At 41.2% G+C, this 16311-nt stretch overlaps 1 protein-coding gene across 1 annotated transcript in view; it reads right to left on the reverse strand.

Annotated features, from left to right (window-relative positions):
• Positions 1-16311, reverse strand: part of tesk1a (testis associated actin remodelling kinase 1a) — a 34370-nt gene that overhangs the window by 7673 nt on the left and 10386 nt on the right. Inside the window, exon 2 of the mRNA XM_030785014.1 lies at positions 249-370. Within this exon, the coding sequence (XP_030640874.1) occupies positions 249-370 (122 nt within the window). The remainder of the gene's footprint in view (positions 1-248; positions 371-16311) is intronic.

Genomic DNA, 16311 nt, shown 5'->3' on the forward strand with positions numbered 1-16311 from the left:
AATGAGTGAGAGAGACATCTATATGTATATGCGTATTTATAAAATCATGAAGCCAGGAGACCAGCGGACACATGTATGTGTGTGTGTGTGTCTGTATGTGTGAGTGTATGTGTGACTGTGCATGTCTCCGTCTGTGTATGTGCATGTGTGTATAAGAGTGGTATAAGAGTGTGTGTATCTGTGTATTTGTATATCTACGTGTGTGTGTGTCTGTGTGTGCGTCTGTGTGTGTGTGACGTTAGACAGACCTGAGGACATTGGGGTGGCACAGTCTGTTCATAAGCTGTACCTCTCTCAGCATGTTGGCTTTGTTACTGGCCAGTGTGTTCATCTTCAGTGCCATCACCTGACCCGTAATCCTGTGCTGCACCTGTGAAACACACACACACAGATACAGACAGCGTCACAAAGCCACACATACAGTACTTTAGGTGTTAAGAGAGAATCAGGAGACCTCATGTGTCCTCCGTACAATAGTGTCCAGGACACAGAATGGTGGCTCAGGGCTCATTCCAGAACAGTGTACAAGCACATGATACAGAGCTGAAAAACACTGGGGGAGACAAACGGCTTTAGTCACATCATGGCTAACTCCATCCATGATGCTGGGAGAGAGTCCCAAGAAATTAATCTGGTAGACTTATCAGAGTGTGATTTAGTGGGGGAGCTAGTGAGTAAAACACATAGTTTTTACATCAGCATGTTGTTTTGTCACAAGCCTCACCCGACTGATGGGCCGGACATGAGCTGGAGCCTCAGAGCCAGGACTGATTCTGAATGTGAGTAAAACCGATTACTCTTATTTCATTTATGACACTGTCTTTTGTTCTCTTAATCACTGAACATTTCTATCAGTTTTAATGTGGGCACATTTTTCTTTTTTTCTCATCATTTGACAGCTGGGTTTCAGTCAGAACAACTGTTTTAGTGACTGGACAAACTCGCTGTGGTAATACATGCTTCTATGTGATCGCGAATACTAGAATGAATTTAATGTTGTGACATGTCTTAGTATTTCTTTAGTATGTCTTTAGGGACACTCTGCTTGATCGTTTAGGGTTTTCCTTGCTCCTTTACCAACCCTTTCCCCCTTTTGACCCTCCAACCTCTGACCAAACATGTTCTGCCCATGTCTTTTTGACTATAAACAGAATATTGTTGTTATCAAGTCTTTCTCCAGTGATCTCTCCTACAAACGAGTGGGATGTATAAAGCAAGACTAAAATTGTATGAATTGTATAAGTATGCCAAAATGTAGGGTGCTTGTATTTTGGGCATCTGCGTGTTTTTATCTCTTTTTCCTTTAGCCCTGTTTACTATCCTCAGACAGAGCTCTGAGAGATGAGAGAGGCTGTTCAGAGTTCTGGAAGATAAAAGAGGCTGTTCAGAGTTCTGGGAGATGAGAGAGGCTGTTCAGAGTTCTGGAAGATAAAAGAGGCTGTTCAGAGTTCTGGGAGATGAGAGAGGCTGTTCAGAGTTCTGGAAGATAAAAGAGGCTGTTCAGAGTTCTGGGAGATGAGAGAGGCTATTCAGAGTTGGTTGTCTGAAGAAACCTGATAGCATATACTGGCCATATAACAACTTTAAATGAGAAACTCATGCTACCTGTCAGGGATCTCTTTAACACTTTTCAGCATACTGTAATTGTTTTGACCTGGCTGACACAAATGGACCGTTGATCCCAGCACCAACACACAATGCACACCAGTCCTATCGGTTTGTGGAGATCCACTCCCAGCACCAGCTGCCAGATCACTTACACATCTCCTGAATCATTTTTAAGAACCTCCACAGTCTCCACAAAGTCCACAGTCATGACATTTCATGTCTAGATAGTAACTCTGTGCCAAAATAAAAGAAACACTTGATTAAATGTGAGAGTGGGATTCCTCTAAGAGCAGCCCATGATACAGAAAGGCTCCTAGTGTTGTTGCAAATAACACCATTTGGGAGAGAAGTACCTGTTGCTTTATATGCAAGAGAAATCACTTCAGAGACCTAATGTAAAAGGCGCTGTTTAGAAACTGGTGAACCAATGATAACACACAAAAAGCTGATCCAAATGGCATACAGATGTTGTCATGGCTGCATAATGTTTCAGTGCTCGAACAGGACATAAAAAAGAGCATTGCTCAACAGTGTCATCTGCATAAGATGAAAGATCAATTGATTGGTTGACAAACGATGGGTACATGACTTTCAGTAGAAAAGATGGGTTTGGCAACAGAGTGACACCAGGGAAGTCTGGCTTCCATCTCAGACAGTCTGGGCTGACTGAAAATGCATGTAACTCACTAACTCGCTTTGCAGAGACCACAGCCAATAAGAAAGCAGTTTTCAAGGAAGCCCATTTCAAGTCTGCCTTAGCCACTGGCTCAAAAGGGGCAGTACATAGGGAGTCAAGCACGCGGTGTAAGTCCCACTGGGGGCTGGGAGAGGCTCTGTATGGGCAAAGGCACTGTGCACCTTTAAGAAAACTATGGATCAGACTTTGTTAACCAATAGTTGCATCCTCCACCTTTTCATGCCTGGCAGAAATAGCAGCCACATACACTTTCACAGTAGAGGGGGATTTACCTTCATCAAGAAGCTGTTGAAGAAACCTGTTGAAGAAAGCTGTTGAAGGCACCGAAAAGTGTGTTGGTGAAGACCCTGAAGCATCACACCAGTGAGTAAAGAGTTTCCATCAGTTTGCGTACAACAATCTTGTTGAAGGAGCCCCTGCATTCTCAATAGTATTTATAACTGTAGGGTCGCAATCTAATATAAGTTTGCTGGACCCAGAGGCTACACACATAGCTGGAGGCATTCTGGGCAAGGGGGCCACGTTGCCCTCCATCTAAGAGAGAAGATCTGCTCTTTGAGGTAACTGCTATGGAGTTCCCTGCAACAGTGAATGAAGTACTGCAAACCATGGCCTCACTGGCCATCATGGAGCTACTAAGAGAACTTGATGGTTGCACTGACGGATTCAGATTAGTACGTCTAATAGAAGGGGAAACTGGAGGGCAGGCATACAGTAGGCAGTCCGGCCAATCGTGTGCTAGAGCATCCAAGCCCATCGCTCTGTCCTCGGCTGTGAAAGAGAACCAAATGTGACAGTGTATGGACAGACAGGTTTGTGTACATTTCAGCCTCAGATTCTAAGATCACAAACTCATGCTGCCACTTACCAACACCTCGACTAATGAATCAAAAGAATTCCGCTCCATAGACCTGATGTTATATGAATGAGCATTGCATTGAGAAGTCAAAAAGGAGTCAGAATTTGTGCTTCAACCACCAAATGCATTAAATTCATAACAGGCAACAGAAGGGGGGGGGGGGGGGGGGGGGGGTCATGCACTTACCATTAGCCACCTGTAGCCCTATCAGGTTCACAATAACTCTCGTTTCCTTTTCATTGAGTCTCCACATGTAGACATTTATGAAGTAAAAAATGACCCATTGTGATTTCGCTAATGCTTCGATAATGCTAAGTTACAAAAATTGTTGACAGGACGTGAAAGTAAGGTCAAAACTTTAATGTGTGCTGTGCCCATTGGCTGAATCAGATCACTTGTGTTGGCTTTATGTTTTTTAGTCTAAAAATGATCGGTTTGTTTTATTAATATATTTATTTATTTTTCATATTTTATAAATTATAGTATTCACATATTAAAAATTAAAAAATGTAAATAAACCACAGAAATTTCTTGGGGGTGCTGGGGGGGAGCTATGGCTGCACCCCAGCCTGTGATAGAGGGCATCTGTAGTAACCACCTCTGCGCATGGTCGTTGAGCCCAGTGGGATCCAAGCTGTCAGAAAGGTCCGCTGTCGCCAAACATGAAGTGCAGACATGCACTCTTGGTTGATGGGTACAAGTCTATTCTTGTGTTGGACTAGGTCGAGGCCAAGTTGAGCTAACAACATCTGCAGAGGCTGCAGCTGTCACAGGCCCAATGGTAGAATCTGGGCATAACAGCAGCCTGAAGCGTAGTCGGTGCCCCTGGTTAATTTGTGCAACTAATGTCATGATGTCCATCACACGCCGCGGTGATAAGGTGCCTGTCATGTTTTGTAAGTTCAACACCACGCCTATAAATTGAACTGTTTGGTTTGGAAAAAGTGAGCTATTTTCCAGGTTCACAGTCAGACCCAGTCTTGTAACATGCTGCTGTAAGGCAGCTATGTCCGCGAGGCTGTGTTCCTGTGTTGGGGAACAGACAAGCCAATCATCCAAGTAGGGGAGGATTTTCATGCCCGCCTCCATCAGCGGGGACAGTGCTGCCTGCATGCATCTCGAAAACACTCTTGGAGCCAGAGACAGGCCTAAAGGTAGGACTCTGAACTGGTAGAGATGGCCCTGGAAGGCAAAGCGGAGAAAGCAACGATGGGCCTGGGTGATGGAGATGTGGAAGTACGCATCCTTTAACCCTCTGGAGTCAGCCATCCCACTGGTGGGATGAAACAGAAATTTCGAGTTTTTGTCCTAGAAACATCAAAAAAAATCCCCTGAAACCTTCAACGGTCTACTTTAAAATGTACATAGTTAGAAAGTGGATTTATTTTGTAAAACTATATGAGGGGAATAAAAAGAACAACATGCACATTTCAGTCCCTGAGTCAGAAAGCAGCTCTCGATGGCTCATCCATTTGCAAATAGAGCTATTCATATGATAATGGTCAAGTAATTCGCAAGTCGTTATTGGGTCAGTATGAAGCAAAAAAACGTGTGGAAAAGCCCAATTTGAGTCCTGTAAACAAGAGCACATTTGGGTTGTTTTTACACCGACCCAGGAGCTACGTGATGGCACAATCATGCATCTCTCTGTTTCGAGTCAAACTGGATGGATCCTAGGAGTGTCTGGTAAATGTTTGTGTTTACTGCTTGTCGTTAGCAAACCTAGCCTGTTAGCTGTTGTTATGGCAACAAAAGACCTCTCAACTGCTTTTTGGAGCAAACACTGCCAGCATTTTTTTCTACCTCATGATCTGCTGGGTAAACAACCTCACATATTTGCTCTGGTTTTTAAGTATTACGATTGCTTATTGCTGTTTGTTTGATCTGTCCCCTCGTTTTTTTGTAATTGCCGTTTTTAATCGCTTATTTTCCCATCAAAAATGAGTGGGGAAAGTTTTACAGTTCAAAGGGTTTGCACACAGCAGCAGCAGATAGTTGGATTCAATGATCTTTTGCTCCATGAAGCGACTGATCATGTTCAGAGTTATTAATGTGACTGCTGAATGTACACAGCCTGGCAATTGTTGGCAAAGCTTGTGATCTGCTGGGTAAACAACCTCACATAGCCAGCGCGTTGCTGTCTGTGGCTGAGAATCACTGGTTCAGAGCTTTTAATATGAGTATTTGCTCTTGTTTTAAAGTATTATGATTGTTGACTGCTTTTTGTTTGATTGGTCCATTTTAACTGTAGCCTGTAACCCTCTGACATTGTCATGAGAACCAACAGGTCTTGGGTTATTTCGGCCCATGCAGCCAGTTGGGACTCTGAATACAGTCCAACCATCAGTCCTGGGCCTCAGCGGAGGGCGCGGTTGGGCTTTGCGCCAGCATTAGTGGGGGTGCGGCGCATTGGGGGTGGTGGTGACAAAAGGGGGCTGAGTCCCTGGGAGTGTGTCTGTGCGCCCTGTGCACAGGGGGGTGTAGCACGGAAACCGCAACATCATCAATAAATTCTTCACTAGGGGAAGAGACAGGCAGTGTGGCTGGAGTGGCACCTGCTGGTGGTGTGCTGGGTAGCAGGTAAGCATGCTGGGGCTTAAGCTTGAGCAGCAATACTTGCAAGTAACTGCTGTGGAGATGTCATCCACTCTTTTCATTTCAAGACTGAAATGCTGGTCATTGGTCCCCCTATGCATAAGCATCTTTTTAGTGATCTTACCCTAAATTTTGACAACTGCATCATCTCTCAAAACTCTTCAGCTAAAAACCTTGGTGTGATTTTTGACTCTAGTCTCTCGCTAGTCATTCATATCAGGAACACAACCAAAACTTCCTTTTATCACCTCTGTAACATTGCTAAAATTAGGCCCTTTCTAAGTATGGCTGATGCAGAAACCATTGTTCTAGCCTCGATTACTGCAATGTTCTTTACTCTGGCCTGCCTGCCTCTAGTACCAATTGTCTTCAGCTGGTCCAGAATGCTGCTGCTAGAATTCTGACCAGAACGAGGAAATTTGATCACATTATCCCTGTCCTGGCTTCCCTTCATTGGCTCCCAATTCATGCAAGGGCAGATTTTAAGGTCCTCCTATTAACATATAAAATTTTACATGGGCTTGCGCCTTCCTACCTGTCTGACTTAATTACACCCTATAACCCACTTCGCACCATGCGCTCTCAAGATTCTGGACTATTAGTCATTCCAAGAGTTAAAAAGAAGTCTGTTGGCAACCGATCCTCTTCCTACCGCTCTCCCTTCCTCTGGAATGGTTTACCTACAGAAGTTAGCGAGGCAAACTCTCTCCATACCTTTAAAACCAGACTAAAGACTTATCTATTTTCTCGAACTTATGCATAATATAATTTTGATTTGACTTTGTCATAGACATGTAAAGCCCTTTGAGACTACAAGTAGTGATATCGGGCTCTAAATAAACGTATTATTATTATTATTTTATTGAGCACTGATTAGGAGTGGGGCAGCACGGTGGCGCAGTGGGTAGCGCTGTTGCCTCACAGCAGAAGGTCTCTGGTTTGATTCCCGGCCGGGCGGCCAGCCAGGGTCCTTTCTGTGTGGAGTTTGCATGTTCTCCCTGTGTCTGCGTGGGTTTCCTCTGGGAGCTCCAGTTTCCTCTCACAGTCCAAAGACATGCAGGTTAGGTGAACTAGAGACACTAAATTGCCCCTAGGTATGAATGTGTGTGTGTGTGCCTGCGTGACAGAGTTGCAAAGTGGATGCTGTAAGGGGGAATGGGAGAGTGAGAGAGGCCGTGCGTGTGCACGTTTTCACTGCCCCATTCTGTGTTTAGTAAACACAGCTGGGGATACCCCATTCCTGTGTGTGAGTGCCTAAATCAGCCCTGCCTTGTCCATTCATCTGGTCACACCCATTCAACGTCTGCTACAAGTGCTTGGTTGGGAAATGGCTGATGTGTTTCATCATACTACAGCTGAAAAAAACATTGGAATGATCATCTTTTTTTACTTAACAGGATTCTAACTGATTTTTATTTCAATTCTATCTTCTAGCCTCTTTAAGTGGCCCACAATAATACTTCATGTCCACCTGCTGACTTCAGAGTCAGTGTATGTTAGGTCTGGAACCAACAAAAGTCATTATACCATTATTTCATCACAAAGGACAAACCTTGCACTACATTCCATATTACTAACCCATTTGCTTAGAAGCCAAACTCTGCTTAAGATGTGAGGATGCTGTCACAAGGCAAGCTTCACTTTTCCAGGAGTTAACTGGTCATACATTTGCTTTTCCAAGATTTAACTGGTCATGCATTCATGTTCTAGGAGTTAACTGGTCATATCCATGCCAGTTAACTGATATTATAATGGAGGCTATCAACAAGATCAGTGAACTCAGAGATTCTCACTCAAGTTAAGCACACACTCACATAAAATGGGCAGATCTAGCATGAAAAGACAAATATAGAGAAATCTAGGTTGTCTAATGATGCAGGACACTGACGAAACTGTCAGTGAAATAATTCGGCCACTGCTGTGTGCATGTGGATTAGGGCTGGGCGATATGGACCAAACATCACATCTCGGTATTTTTAGATACACGATATATATCTCAGTATTTTCTATGAAGTGGGCTAAATGTTCAGTTGTAAGTCAAAGCCACATGTGAGATATCACAAGTACTTTTATTAAAACAGACTGTGATCAAAATAAAATGCAACAGAGTTTCCTTCCCTGTTTGAAAATATACAGCTGCAAAAAATGTGAATGAAAAAATAATCATGTAGAGAACATCTGCACTGTTACGACTCCAAGATACTAGCATGTATAAAGAGATTTCCACTTTGCCCTGTCTTCTCATTCTAGAGGCTCAAATATGATTCCCACTGGATCAGAGCAGCAGCATCAGTGGGGGGGGGGGGGGGGGGGGGGGGGGGGCTCCTCACTCTCCATGTCCACAAACCCAGACCAGGCTCCACTGAGCTCACACTGTCAGCCCGTCACAGAGAAAACGGCAGTCCACTACAACAGGGCTAAACAGTCTACAGCTAGAGTATGTTCTGGATATTTTTAACAATGGGACGACAGACCAGGAACTGTGGCTGTGGAACTCCAAAAATCCAAAATATACGAATATAAAACCATACAGAGAATGGAGCTCTGCTCTCAGTTAAAAAATGGAAACACCCGACTCAAATCTCATGGCCATTTTGAGTGACTATGGCAGTAGACTGTAAATACAGCTGTCAATCAGTAGACTGTAAATACAGCTGTCAATCCATAATTCTCTAAACACAATATGTCATATTTACTCAGTAGGTGGAACAGGGCACTCATTTAGCGGATTATAGGAAGGAGTAGACTGTCATCACCACACTAAATCCCACAGTACAGAAGGCACCAGTGTCATTACACCTGTATTGTGGGGACAATATGCACTCACACACTCTGTCGGACACCAACACAGCTTTACCCATGTGGAAACATATGAGAGAGATGCATCAGGCTGATCTGACAGCAGGCTTTGAGCTTAAGGAGATATTCAAAAATAAAACTTAACTACAGACATGTAATACAGAAACTGTGTGCATGTTAGCAGCTTTGATACAGAAGTAATGCGGTTTGGGTGTTTTGTGTAATTTGATTTGTAGAACTAAACATTATCTATTTAAATTAATGTTATAGTTTCAAGTTCAAAGTTACCTCCAAAGTTGGTAAAGGGCAATATGATAACAGAGAGCCATTACAATCCACAAAATGTTTGTCTTCATTGCAACTGCCAATTGTTAGTAACAATGACTGTAAAAAGCATGGACAGCGCAACATCTCTAAAAACTGAAGCAACCACAAGTCTAGCACCCCTGTTTGCAGGCTGCAGTGCAATGTGCAGCACTGCCCATCTCCCATGTGTTTCAATGGCAAAATAGCCTATTTTCCATGTCACTTTTCTTGTGTAAGGTGTCTTTCCAACCACAGTGTCTAATTCAAACAGTTAGTTTCCCCTGTGCTGATATCTGCACATTTTTTATTTTCCCCCAGAATTAGTTTTTAAAACTTTATTCTACTATATCGTAAGAAGGTGTGGATACACTTGGGAATGAAGTGATTGACAGCGTTGGCTAGAAGAGACCAGCTGCAGCACCTGCATCGCGCCCTTTCTGTTCATTACATGAAGTAGCTGAGTTTGTAGTCAAGTTTGTCAGGCAACCTAGTCCAACCTACCATTATTTTATCATTTCTTGTAACTGTTAAATTTAAATGTTTTGACTGTCATGAAGAGAAGGGGGTGGGCCTACCAAATGAGTAGGTGTGCCTGACTTACACACAGTTTGACTCTCGTCTCTGCTGCATAGACTCTTGCTCCAGATAGCAGCAGAAAGTCCCTACTGCACAAACTGGCTCCAAATTTGACAACATGGTGGAGTAATTTGGCTTCACTTCTATAGAACGGAAGGGCATGGAGCCACGCTGTCCATGCTTTTTACAGTCATTGGTTAGTACCCCTAACTGTAAGGATAACATGCATATCAATAGCATGATTAAACTGAGGTTATGAAATTCACTTCAATTCATATAATACAATTAATATATTATTCATATAATAAAATCACAGATATTGACAAATGCAAGGACAATTACATAAAATGGACATTTCAACAGTTAGTGGTTAATCAATACACATTTAATAAACTTAAACGAGGATACAGACACTAAAAGTAGATCATTGTGTGTGTAGAAAATAAACGTGTGGCTTAGGTTAAAAAAAGCCAAGTGAAACATAAAAATCTGTTAAGAAAATATGTGTCAGAGAGGAAGAATGTGAGAGTGAGGGAAGACCCAAAAAAAGAGATGTAAAGAAAGAGACAAGGAGAGAGAAAGAAAGAAAGAAAGAAAAAGAAAGAAAGAAAGAAAGAAAGAAAGAAAGAAAGAAAGAAAGAAAGAAAGAAAGAGTGTTCAGTCAGCAAGAAACGTCTGAGTATTAATAGCCGGCGGTGCACTAATAGGCTATCTGGATTTCACATCATTCTACTTAGGGCTGGGTGATATAGCCAAAAATGTTATCATGATAAAAATTTTCACATCAGTCAACATTTAGTCAGTTATCAAGATAAATCTCAAATCATTATTTCTTTTGAGTTTAAAGGCTGATTTTTGCTCCTGAGTAAAAGTTGAAGAAACCAGACAGTTAATTGTGGTTTTAAACTATTCTTTATGGTCAGAACATGACAAAAGCCCCTTTCACACATGCATTGCAACCCTGAAATAATTTAGACTCTAACCAGAGGGGCTGTTTGCATGAACGCAAATGTCCGAATCGGTCGGATCAGATTCTAAACTGACTTTATTCTACCAGCCCCCTAGTACAAAGTCCATTGTATGTTTGATTGAGTCCTTGTGCGAATGGAGCAGATTATAGTCCGGAGAATGCACAGCCAGCAAGTAGGAGTTTTGATGGCGTTTCTAACATGCGTCTGGCGCAAAACTGGAGGAATACAAACATCCGAGGGACAAAAAGAAGGGTAATTTACACAAAGACGCCAATGAAAATGTCTAACTGGAGAGACGACAAGATTCGGGGACTTCTGTCGTTAAGGGCCGACGCTGAAATTGTCGGTAGCCTAAAGCACCACTTTCGATGTGTTTAAACAAAACACTGGGATTTTCGCAGAGTACTTTTTGCGTCATGTCCTGCCTCCTGCACGTTCTACCCAGGTGAATAGCGTTATGCTAGCGACATTGGCTGTGTCTGAAATGGCATAATAGTGTACTGCGTACTGGTCCAGCATACACTGTGCATTGCACACTACTACCCGTGTAGTATACTACACGTTTGCTATCAGTTGGGCTATTTGTTCTGTTAAAAATGAACAACACACGACTACAACAAACATCTATCAAAAGTAGCCCTAGAAGAAAGTACGTAAAGGGCGGACCAAGAGAAGGGCACAGAGACAGGAGAGGCAGTGCAGACTTTTGCTGTTTATTGGAGGAAGCATCAGTTCATTGCGAAAAAAGAAGAAAATCCATTAAACTTTGGAAACCGAAAGTGAAACAAAATAAAGTGAAAAACAAAATAATTCTATACAACTAAACAAAGTCTGGTCTGGCTTCTGTTGATAGAGGTCCAAAACCAGCAGAAACAAGTTTAGCCTTTTAGGAAAAATAAATAACCAGTACTCTGGTATACTTGGACAATGGACATGGACCCTAAACAGGGGCAAAAACAGAAACAAAAGACAGGGACCCTAAACAGGGGCAAAAGACAGGGATAAAAAAAAAAAAACAGGGAGCTCCCACACACATACATATAGTTTGGTGGCCAGCACCAAACAACAGACAGAGGGGGTGACAAACAATAGAGCATGACTAATATATAAATATATAAGGTTATAGTCAAACAAATGTATCAACTGAAATTTACATGTTATTTAACAAATAATCTTATTAAAAAAATTAAAGCAAAACACATTAAGAACAATTAGGAAACACAGGGTGATGTTTGGTCCCCTCAGGTAATTAAAGATGGCATTTCCCTCCGTCTTGCCTCTTGGAACTCAATAAGTAGCCTGTGTTTCCACACGTACCCCTTTTCTTGATGGACCAACCTGGAAAGATGACTCAGGCAGGTAACAATGGATAAAGGTGAGTTACAGAATCCCTCAGCAACTAAGTTTGTGCACCTAAGTTTGTAATTTGCCCACTGGGTTGGTACCTTTTGCACACCTGGCTGGCCTAGAAGGGGTCTCCTCTCTCTGTGGTCCTTATCAAGATTGCTCCTGTTTTTCCCTAGCATCTGGGTTTTTTGAGGAGTTTTTTCATGCCCGCTATGAGGATCAAGTCAGGGGGTGCCACCCTGCTCTAGTTGTTGTAATGCTGTGGGCATGTAAAGCCCTTTGAGACTGTAAACAGTGATATTGGGCTTTAAATAAACTTGAACTTGAAACTTAACTCAGAAACTGAAAGTAAATAAAAGGCTGTGGAAGACAAATGGTAGTTTCTGTTTTTACATATTGCATATTTTATGTGTATGTGATAAATGAGGTGGAAACTAAACTGATGTAGTGGCCTATATGTGCGACCATCACACACAGCCGTCACAAGTATATGAAGTCTTATTGTACCGAAATATGCAACCGATACATTTATATTCATAACTGCAGCTGGGGTTGATGTTGGAGCCGCTTCTGTCGCCGTCTGCTGTGTTTTTTTGGGGGGGTTTTTGGCATTTGGAAATCACCGCGTTGCATCATGAGATGCAGTATCCAACAACGTGAGCTCTGGTTGTATACTACAAATTTTCGCCAGAGTAGTACATCATCCGGGTAACTGTCGTATACTGCAAAATTCTTATTTTTCGTGTACTGCATACTACTTACTATTTTTACATCAAGATCAGTGTACAAGTAGTATGTAGTATGCCATTTCGGACACAGCCAATAAGAAGTTTCTGACCACAATAAGGCTGTTGGTTGCTCAGCATTCTGGGAAAAGTCTCATCAGGAAAAAGGTCTGTGTGAGGCGTTCGTGGAGTATTTTGCTGGAACTCTGTCACAACTATAACTACAGTGGTACGTTAAAAGTATTTACTAACATCTAATTTCAACAAAGTTTTACGGTTGTTGTATCAAGTGAAAAAATATAATATCAGTGACTGCAACAACATGAACAACACAGAAGTAACACACACAATATACTTCTGGGAGTATCATTTTCAAAAATTAATAAATAAACCAAAAACTACAAAAAAAAGACACCTGTCATGTGCTGAAACTGAAATAATAAAAAAAATTTAAAATGTCAAAAAAATGTAAAATTATTAGCTGTCACATGTGGAAAAAAAAATCCTCTAAGAGCGGCTTACTTTTTTTCTTTATTCTTTTTATCTTTTTTACAATAAATACCAACAGCATAATGACCTGTTATAGGCCTATTAAAAAGGAAGTGTCTGTATATGTATAATGTTACATTATATTAAGCTATAATCAAGATATCAGAAAAAAATCCTTTGCTGGGGCCTGAATAGCCTTTGAATGGTAACCTGCACTGTAAAAGTTGATGCCTTCTTCATTTACAAATGAAAGTTCGTTTGACTTAATTTGTCATGCCTTGTTGACATTACTTATTTTGACAGAGTTTGTTCTACTTTTTAAGATGCAGTTGTTCCTTACCACATTTAGATGAGTTTACTGAACTTAACGGGCCTTTGACATTTTGAATATGTCATCACTGTGTAAATTATTTTCCCATTCTCCAACATAGCTAAAATGACCTTTTCCTGACCCTATCCATTGCATAGCCCAGTGGTTCTCAATCCTGCTCCTGGGGGACCCCTGCCCTGCATATCTTCTATCTATCGTTGCTCCAGACACACCTGAACGTGATTAACATGCTCTTGATTAAATCAGGTGTGCTCAGCCAATCAAAAGTGCCACTGATGAGTTCAGTCAGGTAGGTAGAGCAGGGAAAGATGGAAAACGTTAGGAGCAGGATTGAGAACCACTGGCATAGTCTAATTTATCATTATAAGAATGCAAAAAATCACAGAATCTGTGACAAGTATGCCATACGTATTTTGTAACACCAGAGTTTCACTCTGGACAGGAACAGCGCAAAAAAGAAAATATAAAATGCTATTAATAATTATAATTGTCAGTTGACGTTCAAAGAAGTTGTGGGAGGGGGACATTCATGCACTGAGGGTGAGTTTTCATCACAGTAGCCTAAATCATGGGAATAATTAATGATGAATATGTAAGCTGTGGCATGAAAAACTGACTCTCCAATTGCTTATTACTAATTTTTCATCTCATGTTTTAAAGTAACTTTGTTACACTCGCACTAATGAACAGCAGTGATAAGATCAAGATGCGAATGAAGACCTAACAGTATTGTAGTTTTATCAGATTCATGTTAGTTTCTAGAGATGGGTGTATGTAATTGACAGGTGAATGGGGGAATATGATGGGGTTTGGTGATTGGAGGAGCATGAAGCGGTCTCATCACTTAGTGCTCAAGTGAAGGGAAACCAGAAGCTGTCTCACTCTCATTAGGACTGTAATCTCGTCACTCTCATTTCATGTGCATACTGATTTCCCACTTGCACCTCTTGCAACTAGGGCTGCCACCCGTCCCTTATGATACAGGATCATCCTGTACTGGAAAATAAAATGCTCGGTCCGTATTGAATTAATAAGGGACGTGATTTGTCAAGTATTTTCGTACACGTCGTTTCATATATGCACTAGGTCCTCAAAGTGCTGAGAATAACATAACATCAAGTAAAATCAAGCCAGTTATACAAGCGGAGTGGGGAAGTTTAATTTTAGTGGTGAGCTACAGACCAACAAGCTCTGCGTGCTGTGTTAGATTTCACGTCAGCGTCATCGTTTCCATTAGGTGTAACTCAGTGGCTGCCTTGTATCTTACAAGTAAATATAGCACCCTCAGTTGCTGTATTTTTCTTTCCCTTATTATTTCAAAAATGTCTGAAGTTCCCCGGTGAAACATAAGAGGCTGTCGAGATATTGGGCTGAATGATCAGCCCTTTCCCTGGCAATGAATACAAGGTAAACTGTACAGTTTGCCATCAAGCTTTTTCAGTCGCCCATGGAGGGGTGTCTGACCCCAAACAGCATGCTGCACATGCTACCCATGTCTGAGCAGAGCAGACTACACAGAGTGGAATCGCTCGATTCCTTATACCTCAGACCTCCCCCGAGGTAGACATGGTGTGTTATCTAATTAATTGTATATTGCCAACTGTAGCCTATATTATAGCCTATGTTAGCCTATATTACACAGTAACCAAAACAAATAGCTAGGCAATAATCAGCACAAATATTATCCCGATATTCCATCCATTCACTTAGATTTTGGGCTGAAGGTTAAGATAGTTATTTATTTTATAAGTCAGAAATATGATACATGATATAAATATGACAATGTACAATATAAAACATCTGAATAAATAACCCTATCATCTATCCTGTATAAGCCATAAACATGATGCACTTTTAAAAATTGTTTTTTTTTTTCTTAGGGAAAAAAAGGACCACATCCTTTTGTATTTAACAGCCTAATCAATACACGTTTTCAATTAAATTAATGACGCCTCCTCTACAGGTAACAGCTGCAGAGCTGACATATGTATATAACACTGTCACGCTGTTAAGCAAAACCTGAGCTAGGACTTGCGGAGGAGGGACGGGAGCATCCCTTATTTCTCCATATAAAAGGTGGCAACCCTACTTACAACGGTGTTAACTTGATGGGACTTGAAGGTAAGATGTTTATTTTATTATTTTACTGTCAATATTACATGATTAATATTTGATTATTTGATAGAGCTGTGTCAAAGGATACACAAGCAGACATGTTTTAATTGCATGCCATATTAGTTTAACGTTAGCTATACCAGTATGAGGCAACAAAAGGTAACGTTAACGTACGGCTGCTTCCTCTCGTTAAAAGGAGAGAATGTGACAGAAGAGCAGCATTTAGTTTGAAATAACAGTAAGTACACAATCCACACTTAAAACTGTAACTGCCCGCTAGCCCATACTCATCTACTGCTAGTCTGAAATTGCATGTGGTTTGTTGTGTGTTAGCTAGGTCGCTGAAACTATGTAAATTAAGCTTAATTTCTCCAACAAGGCTCTGGTTAACACAAGATGCAGATGCACCGATGTTAAGTGTTTCTGTATATTTTTTGTAATTAATTGTTCTGAAGTTTGCTCATTTTGGCAGGGGATAGATAGCTAGTTTGCTGCACGTTCAGGCTGATGGCTGCATGTAAAAGGTTTACCTTCTGTATTTCATCTGATTCAACCTGTATTTTGGAATGGATAGATCAATATTACCGTATTAATTACAAATTACTTAAAATATGCAACTGATTTAATAATGTAGGCTGTGTAAATATAATGTTAGCCAATTCAGGGCATTTTTGTGGTTTGGTAATGTTAAAAATTGTTTTATTGTTGACATTGTTTTAATGGTCAAGACACCTGTTATAATGTGATTTATTCTCCATGTTTGCAGGGTAAAAGATGTATAGGAACGAAGATGCAGTGGGCATATAAACTCTGCAATTTCACCAGCGACGGAAGAGGTCATTTACTCAAACACTACAGATTAAAATATGGTGGCCTTACAAGGACATCACCTC

This window comes from Chanos chanos, chromosome 9 (genome assembly GCF_902362185.1).
Source record: "Chanos chanos chromosome 9, fChaCha1.1, whole genome shotgun sequence".
In the NCBI taxonomy this organism is placed as follows: domain Eukaryota; kingdom Metazoa; phylum Chordata; class Actinopteri; order Gonorynchiformes; family Chanidae; genus Chanos; species Chanos chanos.